Source organism: Eurypyga helias, unplaced genomic scaffold (assembly GCF_000690775.1).
Source record: "Eurypyga helias isolate BGI_N326 unplaced genomic scaffold, ASM69077v1 scaffold14536, whole genome shotgun sequence".
Taxonomy (NCBI): domain Eukaryota; kingdom Metazoa; phylum Chordata; class Aves; order Eurypygiformes; family Eurypygidae; genus Eurypyga; species Eurypyga helias.
The window spans coordinates 153-12,881 of record NW_010257324.1 but is presented as its reverse complement, the minus strand read 5'-3'; the positions used below and the strand labels follow the sequence as shown (position 1 = coordinate 12,881).

At 44.9% G+C, this 12,729-nt stretch overlaps 1 protein-coding gene across 1 annotated transcript; it reads right to left on the bottom strand.

Moving 5' to 3' along the window:
- Positions 1-11,414: 11,414 nt before the first annotated feature.
- On the bottom strand, positions 11,415-12,497 carry WISP1 (WNT1 inducible signaling pathway protein 1; the record flags this gene model as incomplete). Its single annotated transcript, XM_010153978.1, has 2 exons — positions 11,415-11,785; positions 12,284-12,497. Coding segments are annotated over 2 exons (514 nt in total), but the record flags the coding sequence as incomplete, so codon positions are not given.
- Positions 12,498-12,729: the final 232 nt, after the last annotated feature.

The following is a 12,729-nucleotide window of genomic DNA, read 5'->3' as shown; positions in this document are numbered from 1 at the left end:
TGGTTCTGCATCTTTACGTAGCCTCCTGATACCTGGGGTTACTTTCTTTTGATGCTAGTGGCTCGATACCTTTTCACCAGTCAGATTTTCAGTTTGGTATCTTAAGTTTGTCCTTCCGTAGGCAGTGGGACAGGATTTCCCAAGCTCTAGTGCGTACCTGCTGCATTGCAGTCCTCACACAAACAAGAAAACTCAAATGCCGAGCAGTTAAATAGCAAATGTTAATACTTTGGGATTGCTTGTTCGGAAGAACACCATCTAGGTTACTTTACATTGACTAACTTCAGCTCTTGTGTAGAATATCCATAATGGTTTGTGGGAAGAACAGACAATTTCCAGAAAGAATAAAGCTATTGTGTAAAGTCTATCAAGAAAAGTTTCTTAATGAAGTATTTGTATTTATTTCAAAACAAATAAATTTGTAACTTTGCAATCTTTGGTGTCTTCATGTTTTACCAGGAGTACAATAGTCTCTCAGTCACAGTGTATTCTTGTCACCCCTTTGTATCAACTGAAATCTTTTTTCTTTTGCTCATATCTCTGCAATTCCCTGCTGTTGTGCTTACAGCTTCTTTTTTCCACACCAGCCTATTTATACTAAAAAAAAACCAGCACACTCCAGTACTGAGTGCTGCTGGCTGTTCAAAGTACTAAAGGATAACTTTGCTCTGACAAATACATAAAATTGAGCCTTGATACAGAGTACTATTTATTTGCTGTTTGAAGTTATCTTTGTCTCCCTACACACAGTAATGTCAAGTGAGTACATCTCCTATCTGTAGACAGACTTCCTCACTGGAGCTGGTGCCATGCTCCTTGCATCCTTTCTGTCCCCAGTCTGACCTGTAAATCCATTGATGTGTGACATGTTCCTCACCAATCCCTGGTGCTCTGTGGGCCTCTTGACTGAAATGGCACATGCCACCTCGCATTTCTAAAAGCTGTTCTTTTTGGACCTCTGGCAAGAATCTAACTTCAGAAAAGCAGACAAAATATTAACCCTTCATGAGTAAGTTTTAGGACTGCCCAAATATAAGAGGGAGAAGAATCTAAAGGTGCAGGAAATAATTAACACACTTTTATTTCCATCCTTATAGCAGGAATAGTTGTCCTTTTTCACTTTAACCTGCTATTTAGCTCAGTGGTTTCATGTTAAAGGATTGGGGCTTTCTGTAACTTGAGGAGCAGCTGCTCTTCATGGGGAAGCATCCCTCTGTGTTTGGAGGCTCCTGTCTGAGAGTTATGAGGGGCCAGGAGCACCGATGCTGTTCAGTGGAGGGGTTGTATAGGTGTGAGGATGTCACCAAAACGGCTCTGCGGTCCTCTCTGTGTTGGGACCTTCGTGAGGATGTGGTGCCCTTCCCTAGTGACCTATTTAACATGCTGGGGTTTTCAGGGACAGGTGGGTTTGACTTTGCTGGAACTATTTTGGGCTGCTCTTTTCTCCTGTATCTCAAACAATCCTGTGATAGGAAGAGGCAAAAGCAAATATTTGGCATGTCTGAGCCAAGGCCCTGCTAGATGTGATGATTCAGCAGTCAGGATTGTTCTGGTACCAGCTAAGGGTTTGGCCAACCACAGTCTGTGCCAGTGAAAATGGGAGCAACCTGTGCCAACTCATCTTACAAAAGAAGGCCAAAGTTGCATCCTTTGCTGAGCTTTCTGGGAATGGCTAATCATTCCTTCCACAAGGACACCATGGTGTGCCTGTCAAGCCTAGGCAGTTTATTTTTGTTTGATGGGGAGGAATGCATCCAAGCCTTCTTGCAGCACAAAGGGATCTGCGAGCACTTCTGAGCAGCGAGGAGTTGCTAGGACCACTGTAAATGTCAGTTTTTGCAACAAAAAGGGTTCATTTGGCAAGGAACAGTGTGTACCTGCATGGAAAAGCTGGAGGACAGTACAGAGGAGTGGTATCTTACCTTGAAGGAGTAGTTGTAATTCCCCTTTCCCTGCAGCACTGGTCTCCTGGTATCTTTAATACTGCTGTAACTGGAGAGATTGCAGATTTATTAGAAATTTGTATAAAACCCCTTTCTGGGGTCTGCAAATGCTGATTTCTGTATTATTCTTGGAGACAGAGTTAACCTGGGTATTGTAATGTCATTAAACAAGCAGAAGATAAGGCATAGTTTCACCTTTTTCTCAAAGTATGAATGGCCACCATGGAGCAAGGAGCTCCTGTGGCACAGAGGAAATTCACATTGGATAATGGGAGGTTTGCAGAAAATAAACGGTTCGCCAGTCATGGTACTTTTGGGGTTGTGAAAGGTGGAAGAGGAGAGAATGGGGGACCAAGAGGCTTCCTGATTGCATTAATGTATCCCAGTACCAGATCTTTGCTGTAGTGGTGTTCTTCAAAACCACTGGTAGAAAAGATGCCATTGCTGAAATCGGAGTTCTTTCCACCTCTGCCTGGGGCTCAACATCTACTGTACAAAAATCAGGCTCAACTTCAAGATGGGTTTTCCTCTCCCTGTCCTTGCAGAGGAGGAGGGGGAGAGGATGTGCCAAATACTGTGTTGTCGCAGCAGGACTTTTGTGCTGAAGGATGCTGATTTCCTCTTTATAAGCCTCTAGAGACTAAACAGCTGGAAACTTTAACCTAGATGTGGCGGGGGGGTGGGGCAGGGCTGGGTTTTATGATTAATGTCATGTGTTGCAAGCAATGGACTGAACTGGAGAGAAGACTGTTTACAGCAAAGCTGCTTATTTTTTCTCTCCAGTGCTGGAATCCCATTCCTGTCTGTTTCTGCATCTTGGGCAGAGTATCTGTTGCCATCCTCAGCGTGCCAATAACACAGTCAGTTGTTTCTACCAACACAACACGTTGAGCAGTGTCTTACAAGTGCTGCTTGTAACCTGGTCCTTTCCCTTCCCACATGCTGACTCTTTCCTTTGCCCTGTTTTGCACTATTTCGCATTTGCTGGAACTGGAAGTCTCTCCCGGTCTGTATATATGAACAGCTGTTTTGATGCGTGGATTTAGTGTTTACACTGAGCCAAATATAGGCTTTATGTTGATAGCTGATCACTGCTACGCCGAATGTTTAAATAACTGAGAGAAAGGATGTCAGGGTATTTTAAGAGATCAGCCCTTCCCCCTCAGCCCTTTGTGACAGACAGACACAGCCTCTCACTGTTTCTATCTATTGCTTCATTAAGGGCTCCATTCATTTTATAAACAACACAGCTGCTGACCAGTGTCGAGGGAAAAAAAAAAAGCTTCTGATTGCAACTGCCAAACAGTTCAATGTCTGTTCCCTGCAACTCAGCATGGGGACCGTTAGCTCACCCAGCACCTCCTGGGGCCTGGAGGAGAGACGTTATTTGGGTGTAATTAAAGGGGCAGGCCCCACGCCATACACCCCACGTATTTTTGGCACTGGAGGCTATGGAATGTACATCAGACACTGGATGCAGGCATCACTGGGCATCGTCAGAACCCGAGGGTTGGGAAAGGTGATAGCAGGCAGTTCTTCCTTCCCAAGCAGCACCACTACACTGAGCTGTGACTTGCAGCAGAGCTGGAAAAAATACCCTTAGATGACCCACCACTCTCGGCAATCGCTTATGGCTGAAGTGGATTATGGTATTCAGGTCAAGGTCAGTACGTGAAGGGGCTGGGGGAGGGAAGGTCTGTTTGCTGGGCGGTTGCACTGGGGGAGGGCCAGGGCAGCTCCAGATGAAGCCTATGCAAGCGATGGCACTTGGAAAAGAGCAAGAGCTGCCACTAGCATGGACTTCACAGCCCTTGGCTCTGTGTGGGCGTGTGTGTGTGTGTGTGTGTGTGTGTGTGTGTGTGTGTGTGTGTGTGTGTGTGTGTGAGAGTGTGCAGGTCCCTGCAAGTCTCAGCACCCTGCCCGCAGCAAGATGGGCAGGGAAGTTGAGGCTGCTGGGCTGTGGGTTTGGTCCACGTGGTGGACGTGGCATTGGCACAGAGCATGGCCAACCTGTTTGTAGGGCTTGGCGAGCCTGCCCCGAGCAAAGGTGCCACCCTTGATCACTGGTGAGATGCATGCAGTCAGAGCCCCTTGTCTTACCTCAGGCCTACACCTGCACCTTTCCAGCTGGGAAATTGTCATTTATTGACTGATTGCAATGTGTTTTCATTTATTTTTAATGATAACTAGTGACCAATCCAAAAATACCTTGGTTGTTTACAACCAGCTGCTGATGTTAAACCTCAATCCCATGGTGATTCCCTCCCTGCCACTCATGCAGGTTTGAGGCAGGGCAGGTCCTAGAGAAGTAGAGCCTAACACAGGGTCAGCACTTCATTTGGAAAGTGCAAAGTACTTAGGAGATGATGGATTTCCCAGACTAGTCCAAATGTGGTGGCTGAGAAAGCAGCCAGGAAGCCCTTCATGCAAGATGGTGGTGCTTGGCAGCTGCCACATGTGTGTGCAGAGGCCAGATGGCACTTCTGATGCCTGCAGAGGCAGGAGGAAAATGTGCTACCTTTGCAGAAAGCTATCACCAGGCGCACAGCCAGCTGGAAGCTACTTAAAAATGCAGAGAACTTCCCATATCGGGGAAAAAAAAAAACCAAACACCCACCCCATACTGAAGGATAAGGCTGGGGAGAGGGAGCTTTGTCACCTGATGTCCCGGGAGCCATAAGCAAGCCTGACAGAGACCTGTCACTGTGCGGGAAAGGAGACCACCCAAAGTGTTTAAGTTCTTCCTGAGGCAGCTAACATACTTCAGGCTGGAAAGCAAACTTGATTTGGGGGAAAACTCTAGAAGTAATTTTTTCTGAAATTAAATGGTTGAATGCTTACTGGTGTTAGCTCTGAGGATATGTAAATGCAGGGATATGGAATAATCATTCTTTGAGTGCTCTTCCCCATGTCTTTAATCACTTTGAACAATTTCTGTTTATATGGCTGCTGCAAACAGGTTACTCCTGCAACCTCTCAAGCGAGCTAATAGGACATGCTTATGCAGGTTGGGTACCATAGTCCATTTTGCTCAAAGACTGTAGACAGCCTATCCCAAATCCAGTAAGAGTGCTTGTCATGGTTTAACCCAGCCAGCAACTAAGCCCCTCACAGCTGCTCGCTCACTCCCCCCAGCTGGGATGATGGAGGGTAAATTGGAAGGGTAAAAGTGAGAAAATTCATCAGTTGAGATAAAGGCAGTTTAATAGGTCGAGCAACAGCCGCACACACAAGCAAAGTAAACCAAGGAATGCATTCCCCACTTCCCATGGGCAGGCAGGGGTTCAGCCATCCCCAGGAAAGCAGGGCTCCATCACGCCTAACGGTTAATTGGGAAGACAAACAACATCACTGCAAATGTCCTCCTCTTTCTTCTTCTTCCCCCAGCTTTATATGCTGAGCATGATGTCATGTGGTATGGAATATCCCTTTGGTCAGCTGGGATCAGCTGCCCCGACTGTTTACCCTCTGAGCTTCTTGTGCTGGTGGTGTGGTGTGAGGAGCAGAAAAAAGCCTTGACTCTGTGTAAGCACTGCTCAGCAATAACAAAAACATCCCTGTGTTATCAACACTGTTTCCAGCACAAATCCAAAACAGAGCCTCATAGCAGCTACTATGAAGAAAATTAACTCTACCCCAGCCAAACCCAGTACAGTGCTGAGGGAAAACAAAGCCAAACATAGAGCCAGAAACAGACCAGCAAACAAGGACATGTGGGATGGGGAACACCTGGCTTTCCCAACATGCCAAAATATTCACACTGAAGGAAATTATTTCAGAGCATCCTTTCCTATTACATTACTGACTATTTTTATGTGTCCTCCAGTTCAGGGCTTTGTCACAGATTGCAAATGCACACTTGGACATTGGCCAGGTGAGGCGATTGGAAAAGAAATGTCAGTGGCAAACATATTTCACCTTCTTTTGCTTGCCTAAGCTTCTAAATGAGGTGTCAGTCATAGATTCATTAATCATTTACCACTAATGAGGTTATTTAATATCTTTAAACCATAGCAGCAGCATGCCACCTATAAAACCTCACCATGATGCTGTGTGAACAAGTAATACGTGTTACATAGCTGGAGTAACTCAGACTGACATTTCCAAACCAATCTGGTTTTCCCATTAATTTTTCATATATTTCAACATATGAAGCTTACAGAAATAACTCGGTAGAACTGTTTAAATTGGAAAGACACAGTTTGAGAAGGTATGTGTATGGATATGTGCCTGTAGCACTCCATCTCCATCAGTTTAATAAACTGCTTGTCTTAAAACTCCATCAAAAAACTGGGAGAAAAAAATCTCAGGGTTTTATTTACAGGATGACACAGTGTTTCTAAATATTGTGGTCTACCTGGAGTATTACATATACACAGCACAATCCTAGTGAGCACATTTCCTATTTCCAGTTGCATGCACGCCAAAATGGTGTTTTAAATTCTACTCACCGCTCCATGCAAAGGCATCTCTATAAGTTACATGCTTGCTTCTTCAGTGAGCAGATAACCTGCTTTCTGGGGCTCCCAAACAAGGCTACTTGAGCCACTAGTCTGACTCTGGTAAAGTTCCTGCAGAAGGCTAATGGCTAAGGTCACTGGAGCTAGCAGGAGTCTTGCCATTCGTATCAATATGAGCTGACCCTCAAAAGTTCATCCTACATCCTTCTCCCAGCCTACAAGGCGAAGAGAATGATTGTCGTGAGCAGGGTGGGTGTCAAAGTTTCTCAGCTTAGTCTGGGTTGCAAAATTGTTTCTCCCATCTTCTCTCGAGCCTTTCCCTGGACTGCTATACCGGAGAGGTCTAGCACCAGTTAGATACCATCCTGCTATCTCCTCAATGCTATTATTGTCGATTTCTTGAATGATGGTACCGCTTTCAGGTCCCAGCAGAGACCTAGGTCCATTGTATGAGGCACTGTGCAAACGTACAGTGAGCATCAGTTCCTGCTGGAGGAGTTTTCACTCTCAACTGAGGCAATGAACAGTAGGGCCTTGTTGTTCTGGCTCTGAAGGACTGAGAAAACTGAAGAAGAACTGAGGAAAAGCAAAGGAAAGGGCTGGATCCATGAAAACTTTTGAGGATCTAGATCCTTGCTGCCTTTCAACAGTAACCACAAAAGTGCTTTTGTGAAGATACACGATTTGCCCTAGCAGGCAGGGAGCCAGGGAACCGAGTCTAAACTCTAGCCTATTGCCTTAGACCTAGGGCTAATCTGCTTGTAAACAACTGTTAAAACAAAGGATCTCTGATGCACCACAAACTGCAAGTCAAGGTCACCAGCTACAAGTGTTGCTCTTCCTCGTTCAGTGTCACCGGACAGAAAAGCAGTCGAGCTTATGGGGCTTGGTTTCCCATAGATTTGAGTCTAATGTCCCCACAAAACTCCTCTGCAGCAGTGTAATAACCACCATTCTCCATCTGTGATGCTTTCAGCTCTCCCTCCCCTGTGGCTGCTTGTTTCTGATTGGCGCATCTGCTCAAAATCTCTCCATGCTGCTGTTGTGGTTGGACCACTCTGCAGACATGTTGGACTTGGTAGGGTCAATGTGGTGGGCCTCTCCTCTGTCCTGCTATTTTATTTCATTTTTAATTCAGGAATCACAATGCTTCTTTACTCTTTTGCCTACTTTGTTTGAAATTTCCCAGAGCAGGACTGACTGACAGACATAAAAATGGATGATATGGTTGTGTACACCTGAGGAAACCAGGCTAGAAACAGAAAAATCTTGGATGCATTGGGCGAGATCTGTGGTTTCCAGGCAATCACTTCACTAAAAACTGACACCCACTGGAGCTGCTGGTTATGCATTAGCTTACAGTAGCTTCTTTTATCTCACAACGGAAGCTGTGTCAGTGTTAGCTAATTGCAAAGTAAAGCAAGCCTGTTAAGGGCTGCCGTTTTGGGGATCACTGCTGATCCTGTTTTTGTGTTTTCTTATGTGTACCTATAACAGAGAAAAACTGATTGTACATATTCCAGTACCTGAAGGGGGCCCACATGGAACCTGGGAGGGGACTTTTTACAAGGGCCTGTAGTGACAGGACAAGGGGTAACGGGTTTAAACTGAAAGCAGGGAGGTTTAGATTGGATATCAGGAAGAAGTTCTTCACGGAGAGGGTGGTGAGGCACTGGAACAGGTTGCCCAGAGAAGCTGTGGATGCCCCATCCCTGGATGTCTTCAAGGCCAGGCTGGATGAGGCTTTGAGCAACCTGGTCTAGTGGAAGGTGTCCCTGCCCATGGCAGGGGGGTGGAACCAGATGATCTTTAAGGTCCCTTCCAACCCAAACCATTCTATGATTCTGTATAAACACACATTATATATGCACTCTATTTTATGCACCACAGATTTCACCAAAGGAATATGTACATGTAAATATACACATATATATTCATGAGTACATTCATATATGGTTCTATATATAATATTATATAAAACATTATATAAATGCATGCATATAATTTTTTATACATGCATATACATACACACACATATACACATGTATATGTTCATGTTTGTATATATGCATATACATGTATACACACACACACGGTATTTTAAGATGGGCAAGAACTAGAACAAAGGATTCCATGTCATATTTAAGGGATCTGATTGAGAAAGTGGTCCCAGTATGTGTTCCCTACCAAGTGCCTCAAAAAAAAACATTTTCCCTTTCGGAAAACATTGTCAACTTCCTGGCCAAGGCCTTTTGCATGTGCTCCCATGGACGTTATTTTATCAGGTGGTAGAGTTTAAAATGTAACGTGCTCAGTCTTGCAAGTGTTGAGCTCTCATTTGGGTGGAGGTGAATAGGTCAGATGTGACTTCTGTCACATCATCCAGGCCAAAGGCAGTCATGAGGCTGAATCTTGCAAAGTGCTGATGTCCTCAGGTTCCTTATCACCACAGGAATAAACAGGAGAGGTGCTTTGCACCTGCACTGGGACATGCAGACAGGGATCACCCTTCTGTTCTGTCACCGGGGATTTCACGGAAGCTTCAAAAATGAAATAGTAAAAGCTTTGAATTAAGGAATGACCTAGCACTATGAAAAACGTATGGGCCAAATCCTTGTATATAAATGTACTGGTTTTAGTCAGGACAGAGCCAATTTTCTTCACAGTAGCTGGTACAAGGTTATGTTTTGGATTTGCCAAGAAGAGTAATGATAAGGAGTGCTTGCATCAGTTCAAGGTCTTTTCCAGCTTCTGATACTGCACCTGCATCCCCAGCTTTCTCACTACAGGCAGTGTGGGGGGACACACAGTTCAGAGAGCTGACCCAAACTGACCGCAGGACTATTCCATTCCATAGCATGTCTCACTCAGTACGTAAGCCAGGAGTGGGCTGGCGAGCTAAACCTTGCTTGTTGTTAGCTTGTTTGTTCGTTCATTTGTTCATGCATTTGTTAGTGTGTTGGTGGGTCTTTTGGCTTTCCTAGTCATGCTGTCATTTGTGGAGCTTGCTCAGACTTGCTCTCGGGCTCTGGCTCTGGGCCTCTTTGGCTCTGACTTTCACTATTCAGGACCTGGCTGTGTATTGATTGGCAGGTGGTGAGCAATTGTATAATTTATTTTCTTTTATATTATTTCAATTACTTATTAATAATAGTATTGTTAATGTTATTCATATCTCTATAATTTTCATTTATATTCAGCTATTAAATAGTTCTTAACTTTATGAGCTTCCTTCCCTCTTCCCCCAACTCTCCTCCTCCACTGGGGGAAGGGATGGAAGTGAGCAAGTGGCTGCATGGTACTTTATTGCTAGTTGAGGTTAAACCACATCAAAGAAAGGTCCTATTGAAGTTAAGAGGTTTTGAAGACATACAGCATTTTTCCTAGATGTGTTTACCTAGGGACTGTATTATTTTCATCCTGCTCACAAGAAACTTCAATTTATCATAGCCAGAAAGGTTTATGTCTCCCATGTTCTAATCTGGCTTCCTCTGGATTATCAAGAAGGCGGCAGAAAACTTGCGGATTGAAACTAAAGCAAAATAAGTGACTGATTTGAACAGTTGCATCATCTGAAGTTCAGCCATGTATTTGTCCAATCTCCAGGCCATGTGTCGCTCAGCAGTTCTGCTGCGCCACCAGGGATTTGGGAAGCAGATATTACAGTTCCCCGTGCAGAAACACATTTCTACTCCCCCTTGTGAATCAACAGCGAATGTGCCATGGTACATGGGTGCTATACTAGCAATGTATTGGTGAAAATACTGGCTCTATCAACCTTCAGTGATGACAAATTTATTTCCTGGAAAGGTAACGACAGTTTTTCTTCTCTTAGCTGACATTTGTGGGAAACCGCTTCTTCAGAAAATGTTTACACTGATGTTTAAGCAGCAGCCAAGTTGCAACTAATGCACTAGAAGCTATGCCAAGGGTAGTCCTCTCCTTCTGCTCATCCACAGAGCTGATGGAAAGCCTAACATGTAGTATCTCAAGTAGCACATCCCCTCTCTGCTACCCCAGACAGGTAAAACAAAGGTATAAGTCACTGGCAAGGTGGCAGTGGGAAGCAGGACCTTTGTGCTGGCAATACCACAGGGAGGAGGATGTGGTGGTCCCCAGGCACAGACCACACCATTTCTATGTGAATAAATGGGCACATGAGCTACGATCCTTTGTCTTACATCTGACTCGCTGCATTTCATCCTTCCGGTCTGCAGAGCTAGCCTAGGAGTGATACATAATCCATAGAGAATATGAGCTCTGGGCTGGCCATTTTGGATTCAGAGCATTCAGGCTGTTCAAGGTAAGAATCTTGAGATTGATCAGAGCATTCAGGCTGTTCAAGGTAAGATCAGGCAGAGAAACTGTGAAAATGTCCCTGGCACAAGATACTCCAAGAGATTGAGGTGAGTCCAAGGAGGGCAAGACACAGAAGTTCTTTGACCCAGCCTAGTGCAGTGATAGATGGACTTAGGGCACAGAGATTAAATGAGAAGCCTTCTCTCCTCCGTCTTTTCCCTTAACTTCACCATGGGGTAGGATCTGACTGAGAAAGACAGAGACAGAGTTCTAGGACTGATCTCAGTGTGACAAGAGACTAAAGTCTGGTCCTGAGGGTCAGCAGCACCAAAACCTGAAATCTAATGTTAAAAAAAAACATACATGCCAATGCTCATTTTCCAGTTTAGACAATATTATTCAAGAAAAGACAGTAACAATGTCTGACTCTTGTGCCTAAGCTACTGACAGCCATACTTCTTCTGTCATACCAGTGTACTATTCTTTGCTTTTGGCAATTAAGCTTCTGGCCTAATAAATGGCAGTGCCAACAGGACTGTCATTTAAGTCCTGGAATCTGTGCATAGAGGAATTTCTGGCTGCTGTTAATGGATGGAAGACTATTACAGTTGAAAATCCTGTTTGTTTAAGGCCTCTCCAAAAAGAGTGTGGCAAAACAAGGAGATTTAACATCCTAACTCAGGAAAAAAACAAATTGTACATTGGCAGAAGATGAAGATTCTCCTTTTATTTTAAAGCCTCTGTAAAATCAGAGCAATGGGTCAATTCTAGCATTCAGCCAATTTAATTAGCGATTTCAGAGTAATCATGGTAATGAGCCAAGTCAGCAAAGATGTCGTTGGGATTCTTGCAGTTCAGATTGCAAAAACAAGCATTGATCCACATGATTTTCCAGGAAAACTCAGTTCCATCTGGACACTGAAACCTCACTTCAATAGTCTTGGACTTGTAGGGTGTGCAGCACCTGTTGTCTGTGCAGACGCCGCAATATTTGGGTCTATATGGACTTTTGCTCACACATCCTGAGATGGTGTAGTTCATTGGTTCGTTGGCCCTGTAGACAGCCAAGCACTTCTTCCCAGGCTAAATCAGAGAATGTAAAAAGAAACAGGTTAATATTCATTAATGATACAGGTAGGACATACTAACCACCTTCCTGATATATAAAGGGTATTGAAGCTGCTAGAAAGCATTTTACAGCCCTTATCTAGAGGGTTTGACAGATTTACATATTTAGACATATGAACCCAAAAGCTGCAGGTAGGTCACAGTTTGTAGCCATGACCAGCAGGACACCATCACTTCTCCGCCAGCTGAGCCATGGGTCTGTCCGAACCAGCAGCCAGCACAGCGGGCTTGGCTTGCCTCTCCTTGCAAGGACCTTTTGGCTGGAACCAAAGCTCCCAGGGCAAGGTTTTCATACCACCATGGGGAAGCACAGGGAGGACATATTTTTTAACCTCCCTGCAGCACATTAAGTCCATGTAAAAGTGCAGCCCTCAGAAGCTTGAATGCTGCCAAACCAAGGCTGACCCCGTATCTAGGCAAAGCCCAAGGGATGTGCAAATAAACAGTCCTCACCCTAATGTGCTTGGTTATATCCACCTCGCAGGGCCGCATGTTGCACAGGCGGCTTTCCTTCAGGAGCTGGCACTGGTCGTTGTCATTAGAAATCCTGGTGGAGATGCCCAGCCCGCAGGTCTTTGAGCAGGGACTCCAGGGAGAGGTATGAACGATGCAGTTCTTCTGCCAGGCTTCATCCTCTCCCTCGTAGGCTGCAGAGACCAGATTAACCCTACGTTATTCAGCTGGGGCAGCTTTCCATATTAAACAACCTCTCCCCAGCTCATTACACATTCAGACCACTAACCCAAATAATTTTTTTTTCCTGCGCACCTCCTTATCCCACCCCCTTTGCTGCTGACCTACTTGTGTCAGACCCTCCAGTGCTGTGAGCGCTGGGGCCAGGGCTCATTTCTTTATTTCCCTTTGCAGCCTCACACAAGGGGGTCCTTGTCTGGGACACC